The sequence below is a fragment of the Cebus imitator genome, unplaced genomic scaffold (assembly GCF_001604975.1).
Source record: "Cebus imitator isolate Cc_AM_T3 unplaced genomic scaffold, Cebus_imitator-1.0 Scaffold296, whole genome shotgun sequence".
Lineage (NCBI taxonomy): Eukaryota > Metazoa > Chordata > Mammalia > Primates > Cebidae > Cebus > Cebus imitator.
The window spans coordinates 1,248,622-1,263,691 of record NW_016107611.1 but is presented as its reverse complement, the minus strand read 5'-3'; the positions used below and the strand labels follow the sequence as shown (position 1 = coordinate 1,263,691).

Here is a 15,070-nt window from a genome sequence, read left to right as displayed (position 1 = left end):
TTCAAGTGATTCTCCTGCCTCAGCCTCCCGAGTAGCTGGGATTACAGGCATGTGCCACCACATCCGGCTAAAAGTCCACTTGTAATCACAGCTACTCAGAGGGTTTATTCGAGGCAAATTGAATCCACACTCCCGGGTGGCTATCCTCAAGCTTTAGGCTTGAATAAATTCTATACATAATCATATTTTCTGAATCTCGTTACTCAAGGCCAACACCCTTTCCAGCTGGTGACCTTGTTTCCAAGCCCAGCTTCCTCCATCTGTAAAATGGGGATGTTTCAGCCGCCTTGCAGGGTCCCTCCTTGTGACAGTTCCCCTGAAGGACTTGCTCATGGCGATCTTCCTGGGGCGTGGCCCGGGTGAGTAGAGCAGCAGGGGTCAGCGTGGGCTGCAGGCCAGATCTGGCTGTGGTGCGTGTTTGCCTTGGCCCCTGGAGTGTTACTTCAAATGGAAAGTAGCAGCCCACACAGAAGGGCTGGGGACTGCAGTCTAAAGCTCCAGACAGAAGTCCGGATATATGGCTCCTGGGGACAACGGCTGGGAGGGGCTGAGGAAGGATACCCCCCTCAGGTCAGCAGGGCACTCCCTGCTGGCTCCTCCAGATCCCCCCGGGTGCTGGCATTTACCACCCGCCTGGCCCCCAAAGGCACTGAGGTTGGGATAAGGGTGGTCAAGGGCTCTGGCCCCTTCCTAGCTGGACAACTCAGTGAGGCCCCTCAGTGAGGGTCAAGGAAGGCCATTCAGGCCTCTGTGAACTGCAGGGGGAGCGAAGTAGGCTGGGGCTAAGGAAGTTAAGTTTCCTTTTTGCGGCCGGGTGTGGCGTGGTGGCTCACGCCTGTAATCCAAGCACTTTGGAGGCCCAGGCGGGTGGATCACCTGAGGTCGGGAGTTCAAGATCAGCCTGACCAACATGGTGAAACCCTGTCTTTATTTAAAAAAAAAAGGGGGGGGGGAGTTTCTTTTTGTGGCAAGTGGGAACCATTGAGGGTTCTTCAATTGGAGAATGACTTAACTTCACCCAAGGAGGCCTGAGGGGAAATGGTGAGCTGGGGGAAACAGATGAGGTCAGACAGCAAAATGACACAAAAAGGTGGCAAAAGAACAAGAGGTTGAGACTGAGACTGAGTGTTGGGAAGGAGGCTAACAGGATGTAGGGTTTTATTTTTCTGAGACAGAGTCTTCTCTATCACCCAGGCCAGAGTGCAGTGGTGCCATCTTGGCTCAATGCAACCTCTGCCTCCCGGGTTCAAGCAAGCAATTCTCCTGCCTCAACCTCCCAAGTACCTGGGATTACAAGCGTGTGCCACCACACCTGGCTAATTTTTGTATTTTGAGTAGAGATGGAGTTTCACCATCTTGGCCAGCCTGGCCTCAAACTCCCGACCTCAGGTGATCCACCCACCTCAGCCTCCCAAAGTGCTGGGATTACAGATGTGAGCCTCTGTGCCTTTCGAGGATTACAAATTTTAAAATGGAAGGGATTTGGTAGTAGGGAGAGAGGGAGGGATCAGGAAAAGGCAGAATCTGGAAGAATCTTTCATTTCATTCTTTCACATAGTATAGGTCAAATCCAAAAAACAAATAGTTACTCAACAAACAGGTCCTGGATACTAGTGGGTCCGCCTGCTCCGGCCCCGAGGTTTGTCTGTCTTATTTCCCTACAGTATCCCCAGTACCTCCAACAGGGCCTGGCACATAGTAGGTGCTCAATAAGCACTGCCAAGTGAATGAATGTTGCTGAGTGCGGATGCCCCAGAATGGACAGGACAAATCAGGTGCTTGTCCTCCAGGGTGGACATCCGGATTTCAGGGGGTACAAATATTGCACAAATAATTATCACCAAGAATGCCTGGAAGACGGAGGAGGGGTTGGGGGAGGAACCCGGAGCAGAGGCCTGACCCTTCTGAAGGAGGGAGGGACAACGAACTAAGGGCTTCCTGGAGGAGGAGACCTGAAAAGCCGAGACCCAGGTCCCTGGAGCCCTTCACCCTTCTCCAAGTCTCTGAACCTTAGAATTCTTTTTGTTTCTTTGTTTTTGAGGTGGAGTCTCACTCTGTGGCACGGGCTGGAGCACAGTGGCGTGATCTCGGCTCACTATAACCTCCATCTTCCCAGCTCAAGCGATTCTCCTGTCTCAGCCTCCCGAGTAGCTGGGATTACAGGCATGTGCTACCACATCCAGCTAATTTTTGTATTTTTAGTAGAGATGGAGTTTCGCCATGTCAGCCAGGCTGGTCTCGAACTCCTGACCTCAAGTGATCCACCCACCTTAGCCTTCCAACGTGTTGGAATTATAGGCATGAGCCACTTTGCTTGGCCAGACTCAGTTCTTGACCTAAGGAGCAGTCCTGTGGCTCTGAGGGGCCCAGATCTCCCTTCTAAGGTAGGATCCCCCCAATTCTCCGTTTAGGATGATGGCATCTGACCACTACTGACTTTGGAGGATTAAAAAAACCTGACTTTAGGTGGGAGGCAGTGGCTCACGCCTGTAATCCCAGAAGTTTGGGAGGTCAAGGTGGGCAGATCTTGAGGCCGGGAGTTCGAGACCAGCCTGGCCGACATGGAGAAACCCTGTCTCTAATAAAAATAGAAAACAAATTAGTTGGGAGTGGTGGTGCATGCCTGTAGTCCCAGCTGCTTGGGAGGCTGAGCCAGGAGAATCACTTGAACCCGGGAGACGGAGGTTGCAGTGAGCTGAGATTGTGGCACTGCACTCCAGCCTGGGCGACAGAGTGAGACTCCGTCTCAAAAAAAAAAAAAAATCCTATTGCTGTAAGTTTCCCATTCTGAGTTTCTAATTCCAAATGAATGAACAGGATAGTTCAGCCCCTGTGGGGTTAACAATCCTTTTTTATTTTTGAGATATGATCTCACTCCATTGCCCAGGCTGGGGAGCATTGGTGCGATCCCAGCTCACTGCAGCCTCAACCTCCTGGACTCAAGCGATCCTCCCACCTCACCCTTCTGAGTAGCTGGGTCTACAGGCGGGCATCACCATACTTGACTAATTAAAACAATTTTTGTTTTTGGTAGAGAGGGGGCCTCGCTGCTTGTTGCCCAGGCTGTTCTCAAACTCCTGGGCTCAAGTGATCCTCTTGCCTCGGCCTCCCAAAGTGCTGGCATTATGGGCATGAGCCACCAAGCCCAGCCTACAGTCCACTTTAAAGGCATTTTCACCTCTTTCTCTCACCCCACAGGCAACCCCGTCACCTCCTTTGAAATGTATCTAGTTAGAACACATCTGACTCCTCCCTGGTCTAATCCACCGCCACTTCCTGCCTGGAGGACTGCAGTTGTCCTTGTGGTCTGTTCCCACGCACGGTCAGAGGGATCCCACTAGAAACTGCAGCGGAACACACACTCCTCTGCACAGAGCCCTCAGGAAACAAGCTCAAGGCTTTTCTGGTTTTTTTTTTTAATCGGAGTCTCGCTCTGCCGCCTGGACTCCCACCTCAGCCTCCTGAGTAGCTGGGATTACAGGTGAGGGTCACCACATCTGGCTAATTTTTTTTTTTTTTTTTGAGACAGAGTTTTGCTCTTGTTGCCCAGGCTGAAGCGCAACGGCGAAATCTTGGCTCACTGCAACCTCCGCCTCCCTGGTTCAAGCGATTCTCCTGCCTCAGCCTCCCAAGAAACTGGGATTACAGGCTTGTGCCACCACACCTGGCTAATTTTTGTTTTGTATCTTTAGTAGACATGGGGTTTCACCATGTTGGTCAGGCAGGTCTCGAACTCCTGACCTCGTGATCCACTTGCCTCGGCCTCCTAAAGTGCTGGGATTACAGGCATGAGCCACCACACCTAGCCCCATTTTTTTTTTTTTTTTTTTTAGTAGAGATGGGGTTTCACCATGCTGGCCAGGCTGGTCTGGAACTCCTGACCTCAAGGGATCCTTCCGTCTCGGCCTCCCAAAGTGCTGGGATTACAGGTGATTACAGCCTGGCTGGGATTACAGCCACCTCGCCTGCCCAGCCATCAAGTCTTCATACTGCCCACAACGCTCTGCCTGTTCCCCATCGGTCCCCTCCCTGACCTCATCTCCCATCAGTTCCCTCGGCTCCCTTTGCTCCAGCCACACTGGCCTCCCCACTGCTCCTCCAAATGCCACCAAGCATGTCCCGCCGCCGCAAGATCCTTGCGCTCGCTGTTCTCACATCCTGGTCCGCTCTTCCCTGCCACGTCCCCATGGCTCCCTCCCCCGCCTCCCTTAGGTCTTTGTGGAATGGGGCATTCTCTGACCCCCCTTCTGTGGATATTAACAAGGACTCCCTTGACTCCGCTCAGCTTTTCTACACAGCACCTATCACCACCTGTTGTTCATAACCTTGTCTCCCAGCTGAACATCCGCCCAGCTCGTTCACGGCTGAGTCACCAGAGCCTAGAACAGGGCCAGGCCCACCAATGTGTTAAATGCGTGTACTAGGTCACACAGGCTGAGGCTGAGTTAGGGGCTGGGCTCTTCCCTGCGGGCACTGGGGAGCCATGGAACATTATGAGCAGGAGGGAGGAACCCAGTTAGGTGTGTGCTTCAGAAAAAGCCCTCACAGGCTGGGTGCAGAGGCTCATGCCTGTAATCCCAGCACTTTGGGAGGCTGAGGTGGGTGGATCACCTGAGCTCAGGAGACCAGCCTGGGCAACATGGTGAAAGCCCATCTCTACTGAAAATAGAAAAATTAGCCAGGCATGGTAGCACCCACTTGTAGTCCCAGCTACTTGAGAGGCTGAGGCAGGAGAATCGCTTGAACCTGGGAGGTGGAGGTTATAGTGTGCCAAGATCACAACATGGTACCAGCTTGGCCAACAGAGTGAGACACTGTTGCCAGCTTGGGTGACAGGGTGAGACTCTTGTCTCAAAAAAAAAAAAAAAAAACCTCTCAAGATGAAGTGGGGCAGGGGCCTGGGGGAAGAGGCACCAGGATCGGGATAGGTGCTGTGGGATGGAGGAGGGCTGGATTGGAAACATACTCAGAACTTGGAATGGGAGAGCAGGACCAGCGGTGGGGGTGACGGGGAGAAGGTGGGATGGCTGGGACTCGGAGGCTGACAGCCTGCAGAGGGAAGGGGGATAGAGATGAGGGCTGTTGCCCAGATGCTCTGCATATCAGGTGGAGGCAGGGGAGATACAGCCAGGAGGATGTCCGGCCTGGAGTGGCCCCACCATCCAGCACACTAGCAAGCAAGGGCTGTGCCGTGAACTTGGCCAGGACATGGCCAGCACCACAGCCGGGGGACTGTGGCCATGGAAACACCAGCCTCCCTCAGTGTCACTGGGCAAGCCAGACTGGTGACAGCTTCCTGAGGTGTCAGCAGAGTCCCCAGACACACTTCCTCTCCCTGTGGACTGCACCTGCAGGCTTCCTGTGGGGACAGAGTGGAGGCTGCCCAGGGCATCGTGTGAGCCCATGGGAGAAGTACAGGACAGCTGGAGACCTGAGATCCAGGGCTGGGAGGCCAAGGCAGCGAGGAGGGTGCAGAGTGACTTATGGAACCCTGGAGGAGAGGCTGGGAGCTTGGATTCCTGGGTCTGAGGGAGGAGGATCTGGGGGCCTGGACTCCTGTCTGAGGGAGGAGGGGCTGGGGGCCTGGACTCCTGGGTCTGAAGGAGGAGGGGCTGAGGCCTGGGCTCCTGGGTCTAAGGGAGGAAGGATGGCAGGCTGGGCTCCTAGGTCTGAGGGAGGAGGGGCTGGGTTCCTGGACTCCCGCCTGGCTGGCTCCCCAGGGCTTGGCTTCCCCCCACCGCCCCACATATCCATAAAACACAGCGACCCACCCTCCCATGATGAGGTGTGGCGGGACTCAAGCTTGCCCTTGAAGGCCAGAGGCTTTGAGTACTGGCCTCAGCTGCTGCCTGAGCCACCTCGTTAGTTAATTAATTGCATTAATCACAGTGCCCACCCCCACAGTGGAAATCTGGGAGCTGGTTTGGGGGGTGAGCAGGGACAGCAACAGCCAGGATGTAGGGCAGTCTGTCTGTGTCTGGATTTCTGCACCTGCCCCCTGACCTCCTCTAATCTGTGTGTTTTGTTCAGTTTTTAGAGATAGCATCTTGCTTTGTTGCCCAGGCTGGGGAACTGGGGTGCAATCTCAGCTCAATGCAGCCTCAACCTCTCTGGCTCATGTGATCCTCCCACTTCATCCTTCCGAGTAGCTGGGACTATAGGTGCACAGCACCACATTTGGCTAATTTTTAAATTTTTTGCAAAGACAGGGTTACGCCATGTTGCCCAGGCTGGTCTCGAACTCCTGAGCTCAAGTGATCCCCCTGCCTGGGCCTCCCAGAGTGCTGGAATTACAGGCGTGAGCCACTGTGCTCAAACCCCGGAGGCAGAGGTTGCAGTCACTGAGCCAAGGTTGCGCTGTGGCACTCCAGCCTGGGCGACAAAAAAAAAGAGGGCCGGGCACAGTGGCTCATGCCTGTAATCTCAGCACTTTGGGAGGGCGAGGCGGGAGGATCACCTGAGGTCAGGAGTTCAAGACCAGCCTGGCCAACATGGTGAAACCTCATCTTCAAAAAAACAAAAAAGAGAGAAGAAAGTCTTTTAATGGTCTTCTGCTGTCTCTTAGTGTCTTATCTCCGTCTTCCAGGATCTCTTCTAATGCTCTCTCTCTGTGTCTAGTTATTAGGGTCCCTGCCCCTCTGTGTCTCCAATTCCCAGGCTCTCTCGGGGTCTCTGTTACTCTTTGCTCTTTTGAGACAGGGTCTCGCTCTGTGGCCCAGGCTGGAATGCAGTAGTGCAATCAGGGCTTACTGCTGCCCTGAACTGGGTTCAAGTGATTCTCCTGTGTCAGCCTCCCAAAGGGCTGGGATTACAGGTATGAATGAGCCACTGTGCCTGGCCTCTGTCATTCTCATCTGTGTCTGCCAGAGTCTCTGGTCTCTGCTCTGTGCCTCTCTTATTCTCTCTCTCTCCATGATGGCTTTATTGAGACATAATTCCCACACCATACAATCTACCCATTTAAAGTGTACATACACTTCAGTGGCTTTTAGTATATTCACAGTTGGCCATCCATCACCCGAGCAATTATAGAACATTTTCATTAGCCCGAGAAAGTACCCTGTCCCCGTTAGTCACTCTCTTCCCTCTGTATGTCTGACATCTCCGGTCCCTCTCCGTCTGGGTCTCCCAATCTCTGGAACCTGGCTTTCTGCCTCGATTCCTGGGGGTCTCATCTCCCAAGCCTCTGGTATGCGTCTCTAAGGGTGTCTGTTTCTGTCTCTGACCATGAGGTTTCCCTGCCTCCTGGGTCTCCAGTGCCTTGTCTCCCCAGACCTCTGCCACAGCTTCTCATAGCCTGGCCCATCTTGCCGGGTCCCCTCTTCTCCTCCCCCTCCTGCTCCATTTGTCAGCATTGCTGGGACATTAAAAATGTAACAGCATCCCAGGCAGGGGCGGAGGAGCTGGCCCATGTGCTCAGCTCCCTGTCCCTCCTCTGTTCATCACTCCCTGTGGCCCCCGCATGTCGCTGGCCTGGAGGTCCCCTGTACCCTGACCTCCATGGGTCACGGCATCTCCTCTCTCCCATAGCTGGGGTCTTTGGGCCTCCCTGCCTGTCACCAAACCCCTTTCCTTTGGCTGCCCCTGCCTTCATCTGGTATCTATGTCTAGCTCCCTTCCCCCACCCTCCTCTGTCCCATTCCAGTGTCTTTCGGCCTCACCCCCGTGCTGGCATTTCACTGCCCCCACACTGTGCTGGCATTTCACTTCCCTCCATCCTCTGGGTCCATGTGTCTCTGACCCCATTCCTAAATCTGTTGCTGACCGATTCCCTCTGTTGGCCTCTGTCCCCATCTTGGTAGCTCCAGCCTCTCTATACCTCCCCCTCCCACTTCTCCTCTGCCCAGTCCCCCTTCTCTAATGAGAGGAGACAGCCAGGCAGCAGTCCCTTTGCTGCCCTCCTCCTCCACTACATGGGGCTGCCTGGCGGACATGGACACATGGACGGGCAGGGAAGAAAGATGGGGAGAAGTGGGGAGGGAGGTGGCCCAGCTGGGGGCCCAGGTGGTGCACTGACATTCCCTGAGGAGGCCCAGCTGGGGAGGCAGTGGAGCTAGACAGGTACACAGAGAAGGATGGAGAGGAGGGAGAGAGATGGGGAGAGGGAAAAAGAGAAAGAGCAAGAAGAGAGTTGGAGAGAGAGAGGGCGAGAATGAAGAGAGATAAAGAGGGGGAACGAAAGTGAGGGAAGGAGGGAAATAGGGATGGGGGAGAGAGAGAGACACACACACACACAGAGACATAGAGAGAGAGACACACACACACAGAGACATGGAGAGAGAGAGGGAGAGAGAGACACAGAGAGGGAGAGAGAGACAGAGACAGAGAGATAGAGACGCAGAGAGAGAGAGAGAAAGAGAGAGAGACACAGAGAGAGAGAGAGAGACACACACACACACACACACACAGACACACACACACAGAGAGTAGAGAGAGAGAGCACGTGCCAGCCAGCCAGCCCACAGCAGAGGCGAAGGATGGGGGGTTCAGGAAAGGGCCAACAGCTCGTTCCCCAGGTGCTAAGAGCTTTCACAGGGAATTGGGGTGGGGGGGGACCTCACAGCCTTCTGGATGGTCTGCAGGGAAAGGATCATTTCAGCTTTTATTAGGAGGGAGGACATGGAAACTCAGAAAGCACTTCCTGGAGCCCACCCAGTGGGGGGCTCTGAAGAGCTGGAGCCTGGCTTTCTGGGGAGCTGCAGTGAGACCTTGAGAACCGAGGCTTTGCCTTTGAGGAGTCTGATTCCTCATCTGCAAGACGGAAACAGAAACAGGACCCGTTTCCCACGGCAAGCTGGAGCCTTCTGAGATCACGCACCAAGCCAACAGTAGGCTCAGAGTCTGGTGGGCTCGGAGAATTCACCCAGAGGTGCCAGTTCTCATCTCATCTCCCTATTTCTGCCTGAAAGGAGAGGCAGGGGATGGAAGGGGAGTCCCCACTCTGAGTCAAAGCTGGAAGGCCACTGAGAGCCATCCTGGGGAAAATGAAGCCAGAGAGGTGACCAGGGTTCCCCCAAGATCCCCCCTGAGCTCTTTTCTGTGCAAACCCTGGGGAAACTCCAGCATTCCAGAGTTTGTCCCTGGGAATCCACCTGCAAGGGGCGGGGCCAGCGCCTCTATCAAGTGTTCCCTCCCAGCCCCTCCCTCCCCAAGGGGGCCGCTCTCCTCCCCAAGTGGGGTACGTGGAAGGACGTCAGGGGGTCCAAGGCAGAGCGACGGGAGGGACGGCGGATTAGGGCGGCGGCTCCACCCATCCACCTTCTGCTGTTGCTCTGAGGACAAAGGCGCGACCGGAGGATAGATAAGGTCCCCGAAACCCGGGAGTCCGAAACCCTGAGCCAGGAGCGCCCGCCCCGCCCCTCCCGGGCTCGGGAGAGTGAAACCAGAAAAACTTCCCCGGGGACGTCTCCGCCGCCACCGACCGTTCACAGGGAAAGGGAGGGGGCTCCCAGCCTCTGGACTCGGCCTCCCGTTCTATCCCGGACAGTCGCAAGACAGAGCCTCCCACCCTTGATCATATCTGGAGCCCAAGAGACGGGGCCCCCTGCTCCCACTTTCTATCTGGATGTGAGAAGACATTCTTCTGCCTACAATTAAATCTGAAGCCCACAAGATCGAGCCTCCTGCCCCCCGGTTCTGCCTGGAACCCAGAAGACGGAACCTCCTGCCCACAATTAAATCCAGAACATACAAGTTAGATCCTCTGTCGCCCCCACTTTTACCTAGATCCCAGTTAGACGTAGTTAGACGTAGCGCCTAGCCTCCATCCTACCAGGGACCCAGGAGGCAGAGCCCCCGGCCCCTAATTTTTTTGGAGTCCACAGAGTCGGAGCCCTCAACTTCCTGAGGTTCCGGGTTGGAACTCCGAGCTCAGGCCCTTCTCCCTAAGTCGCCAGAACTCTCATCCTTTGCCCTCCGGGGGACCCGAATCAGGTCCCCTTGTCCTCAGTTCTCTCCGGGCCTCAGACAACCACGCCGGGAAGAAGGAAAAATGGGGGAAGGGGGTGGTCTCGCCTCCTCCTCGCGACCCTACTGCGAGGGGTGGGGGAAACATTCCCCACATTCCTGAGAGGGGTATAGCAGACGGAGACCCAGATCGGGGTGAACTGCTCGGCGCGGGGTGGGGAGGGGGCGCCAGGCCTTCCTAGGATTTAACCCTTTCGGCGCGGGAATCCAAGAAAGGGGTGGGGGACAGAGAAGCCAGCGTGGGATGGGCAGGTGGATTCAGACGGATGGGCCGGGGTGAGGGGCGGTGAGAGGGATGCAGAGAGGAGGGGTCGGAGTTTCCGCGAGAAAATCGGAGTCGGTGGGGCCAGCCAGGAAGCTGGCGCGCGCGAGAGGGGGCTCGGGGAGTAGGGGGTGGGCGGGGAAGGTGCTCGGCTTCCCCAGCTCGGAAGGCAGGGGTGAAGGGGGTCCGCGCTGGGACGGGGGGCCGTCCGCTCCTCTCACCGGTTTCCCGGAGCAGCGGCAGCAGCAGCAGCAGCAGCGGCCACAGCAGCGGCGTCGGCGGCGATCTCGACGGCAGAAGGGCTGCGGCCCGGGCCATGGAGGGCCCGGGAGGGGACCGGGCCCCGCCGGGGGCCCGCGGGCCACTCTGTGCGGGCCGATCGGCCAGGCGGGCGAGCAGGTGCCTGGGGGGCTCCGGCTCCGGCTCCGGGTCGGTTCCCGCCGCGCTTTGGCCTCCCTGTTCTGCTCTCCGGCCCGGCTCTCCCCGCCCGGCTCGCCCGGCTCGCCCGGCTCGGCACCCCGGGCCCCTCGCTCAGCTCGGGCGGTCCGGACTCGCTGACGTCACAGGATCCACCAGCTCCTCCCCCCAGCCGAGCCGACCCTGGCTCCGGCCCCGCCCCCTCCTGGCGTTCTGACCCCGCCCCCCGGATTCCACGCGTTTTCCTCCGCGGGATCCCATTTTCGCTCCTCCCCAGGATTCTGAGGTCGCCACTGCCCCAGAATTCTGTCTCCGTCGGCTCCAGGCGTCAAGTGACGCCCCAGACAGGGTCTAGCCACGCCCCCTCGGGCCCGAGTAGCTCCCGCGCCCCGCCCCCTGTCTACCGGCCGCCTCGCCCAGGTCCTGCCACGCCCCCTTCGACGCTTCCAGCCGACTCCGCCCCCACGAAGCCCCGCCCCCCCGCCCTCGCCGGAGTTCGCCGGGTCTCGGCTCTGCCTTGGCTTCAGTCCCGCCCACAGTTCGAATCCTCCCCATTCCTGCGAGCCCGGGTCCTCTAGTCACACCTGCCTGAGGCACGCGGGGTCGCACGGTCCTGCCCCCAGCACGTCCCGGTGGTGCGACCTCCCCTCTGGTCGCGCCCCTGGTCCTGAGCCCGTCTCTCGTACCCTCGTCCGTTTCTAATCTCTGCCCCGGACTGTAGGTGTCGCTGCACTCGTTTCTTTCTGGATTTCTCGGTCTCTTAGGTGGCTTTGTGTCTCTCTCACCCTCTTTGGGTCTCCCTCTCTGTCCCGATATTTCTGCCTCTCTGGGTCTTTTCGGTCCTCATGCTTCGGTATCGCTCTCTTTCTGGTCTCCCTTTGTCTGTCACTGTTCTTTTTTCTTTCTTCCTTTTTTTTAAATAAAAGAGATGGGGCAAGGGGGCAGCGGGTGGGTCTCACTATGTTGCTGAGGCTGGCCTCAAGCGATCCTCCCTTCTCGGCCTCCCAAGGTGCTGGGATTACAGGCATGAGCCACCGCGCCTGGCCTGTCTGTCACGGATTCTTGGTCACTTGGTCCCCATGTCTCTTTCCATCATTGACTCATCTCTGTATCTCTGTCTCTATCTCTGTGACTGTCTCTGTGTGTCTCTGTATCTCTGTGCCTCTGTTTCTGTGTGTCTTTCTGTCTCTGTCTCTGTGCCTCTTTGTCTCTGTCTCCGTGTGTCTCTGGGTCTCTCTAAATCTGTCTGTCTGTCTCTGTAACTCTCTGTCTCTGTGTCCCGCTCTGGCTCTGTGTGACCCTCTGGCTCTGTGTCTCTCTGTCTCTGTCCCTATCTCTGTGCTTCTCTGTCGCTGTGTCTGTCTCTATCTGTGTCTCTCTGTCTCTGTCTCTCTGTCTCTGTCTTTGTATCTGTCTCTGTGTCTCTGTCTCTATCTCTGTGTCTCTGTCTCTGTGTGTCTCTGTCTCTGTGACTCTCTATCTCTGTGTCTCTCTGTCTCTATCTCTGTCTCTCTATCTCTGTGTGTCTCTATCTCTATCTCTGTGCTTCTCTGTCCCTGTGCGTCTCTCTCTGTCCGTCTCTGTGTCTCCCTGTCTCTGTCTCTTTGCCTCCCTCGCGGCGTCTCTTGTCTCCGCGTGCAAGTGTCTCCATCCCTGCCCAGCTCTCTGCGTCCTTCCCTCCCTGTCTCCCTGAGCGCCCCGGTCTTCCCCTCCCACACCTGCCCCGCGCCGCCTTCTCAGCCGCCCGCCAGGGGGCAGCACAGACCGACCCCCGCGCGGCGCTGGCCTGGCCGGGCCGGGCTGGGTGGAGCTGGGCTCGAGTCCGGCCTCCAGACCGGGTCCCTCCCCGCGTCCTTGTCCCACTTCCCCTGTCTCCCCAGCCTCCTCGCGTCTTTGTGTGTCTCGCTCAGACTCGGGCCCTTTGTCTCTCCCAGGCGGCTTGCCCTCCTCCCTGTCCCCACTTACCTCTTCGCATTCCTTGGGCTGCCCTGGGGGAGCTGCGGAGGACGCAGGGCGGGGTGAGGGCGGGAAGCGGGGGGCCGCGGGAGGGGGTGCTGCAGAGCCAGGCTGGGCTAAGTTCCTCCAGGGCCAGGCCCCCCCCGAGCTGCTCAGGTGGGGGCAGGTGCTTAGGGGCTTCTTGCCCCAGCAGGAGGACCACCTAGGCTCGCCCTCCCTTCCACCTGCCACACACCTGTGCTTTCCTCCCCACAAAGACTAGGTTTGGAGTAGCAGAGGCTGTTATCTCTCCACAATCAAGACTTAATTATGTTACTATTAATACATATAGTCAGCGCTTACCATGTGCCGGGCATGGATCAAAGTGCACTGCGAATCTTATCTCATATAACCCATGTAGCACCCTGGGCGATGGGGAAACTGAGGCAGACAGCCGAAGTGACTTAGTTACAAAATGGCAGAGCCAGGGCGGGGCACGGTGGCTGACGCCTGTAAGCCCAACACTTTGGGAGGCTGGGGCAGGTGGATCGCTCGAGTTCAGGAGTTCAAGACCAGCCTGGCCAACATGGTGCAACCCCTTCTCTACTTGGGAGGCTGAGGCAGGAGAATCGCTTGAACCTGGGAGGTGGAGGTTGCCGTAAGCCAAGATCACAGCACTGCACCCCAGCCCGGGCCACAGAGTGAGACTCTGTCTCAAAAATCAATAATACATAAAAATAAACAAAATGGGCTGGGCTCGGTGGCTCACGCCTGTAATCCCAGCACTTTGGGAGGCCGAGGCGGCTGGATCACGAGGTCAAGAGATTGAGACCATCCTGGCCAACATGGTGAAACCTCGTCTCTACTAAAAAAATACAAAAATTAGCTGGGCATGGTAGCACGTGCCTGTAGTCCCAGCTACTCGGGAGGCTGAGGCAGGAGAATTGCTTGAATCTGGGAGGTGGAGGTTGTAGTAAGCCGAGATCGCGCCACTGCACTCCAGCCTGGCGCCTGGCGACAGAACGAAACTCTGTCTCAAAATAAATAAATAAACAAAATGTTAGAGTCAGAGCTGTTTTTAAGTACCTTATTTGTCTTAAATCCTCGCAGGGATTCCATGAAGGGGACACTATGGTAATCCCCATTTCACTGAAAAGTAAACTGAGGCACAGGGTGGTTATTTACCCCGTCACCCAACAAAGACACATAGCAGGCCGGGTGCTTCTTTTGAACGTGGATAGTCTGTGGTCTTAACCTCCATGCCACATGACCTCCAGATATCGCGTGTCTCAGGCTTGGCAGAAGCCTGGTGTGAGGCTGGATGGACAAACAGGTGCACACATGATAAATGTGTACCAGCTACTCCTACTCTGAAGGCTGAGGCAGGAGGATCACCTAAGCCCAGGGAGGTTGAGGCTGCAGTGAGCTGTGATTGCGCCACTGCACTCCAGCCTGGGAGACAGAGAGAGACTTTGTCTCTAAAATAAGTAAGTGCACAAATAGGCCTGGTGCAGTGGCTCATGTCTGCAATCCCAGCACTTTGGGAGGCCAAGTCTGGCAGATCGCTTGAGCTTCGGTGTTTGAGACCAGCCTGGCAGCATGGCAAAACCCCATCTCTAAATATATATATGTATATATATCAGTAAAATAAGTACATGCTCTTTATTTATTTATGTATTTAATTTTGAGACAGGGTCGTGCTCTGTCACCCATGTTGGATGGAGTGCAGTGGTGTGATCTTGGCTCCCTGTTACCTCAAACTCCCAGGCTCAAAGGATCCTCTGCCTCAGCCTCCTGAGTAGCTGGGACTACAGGCATTCCTCATCATGCTCAGCACATCTTTAAATGTTTTGTAGAATTTGGTTCTTGCTTTGTTGCCCAGGCTGGTCTCGAACTCTTGCCCTCAAGTGATCCTCTCACCTTAGCCTCCCAAAGTGCTGGGATTACAGGCGTGAGCCACTGCGCTTGGCAATAAATGTGCTTTAGATCTCTCTGACCTTCTTTCCCCAATCTGAGGCCAGGCTAGTGGGCCAGGACTTCTGGGTTTTAGTGCCAGCCTTGCTACTAATTTGCTCTGCAAAATCCTGGGACCCCCATTTCTCCATTGAACAAAATAACCAGTCCCAGGAAGTCTTCTTCCAGGAAGGCCCTCTAGCCTTCTTTTCCTGGCCTACCAGTGAGAGGGCTCAGCTCTCTCCTGGCTGTTCTCTGTGAGCAAGGGAGAGGCCAGGAAGAAAGTCCCAGAGGCTGGCTGGGCATGGTGGCTCAAGCCTGTAATCCCAGCACTTTGGGAGGTTGAGACAGACTGATCACTTGAGATCAGGAGTTCGAGACCAGCTTAGCCAACACGGTGAAACCCTGTCTCTACTAAAAACACAAAAATTAGTGGGATGTGGTGGCCGGTGCCAATAATGCCATCTACTTGGGAGTATGAAGTTAGAGAATCACTTGAACCTGGGAGGCAGAGGTTGCAATGAGCCGAGATTGCAC

At 56.2% G+C, this 15,070-nt stretch overlaps 1 protein-coding gene across 4 annotated transcripts in view; it reads right to left on the bottom strand.

The window, feature by feature from the left end:
• Positions 1-10,925, bottom strand: part of NECTIN2 (nectin cell adhesion molecule 2) — a 40,402-nt gene extending 29,477 nt beyond the window's left edge. For all 4 annotated transcript variants that reach the window (XM_017502423.2, XM_017502425.2, XM_017502424.2 and 1 more), the window contains exon 1: positions 10,450-10,925. In XM_017502423.2, coding sequence (XP_017357912.1) covers positions 10,450-10,546 — 97 coding nt within the window. In that variant the 5' untranslated portion in view covers positions 10,547-10,925. The remainder of the gene's footprint in view (positions 1-10,449) is intronic.
• Positions 10,926-15,070: the final 4,145 nt, after the last annotated feature.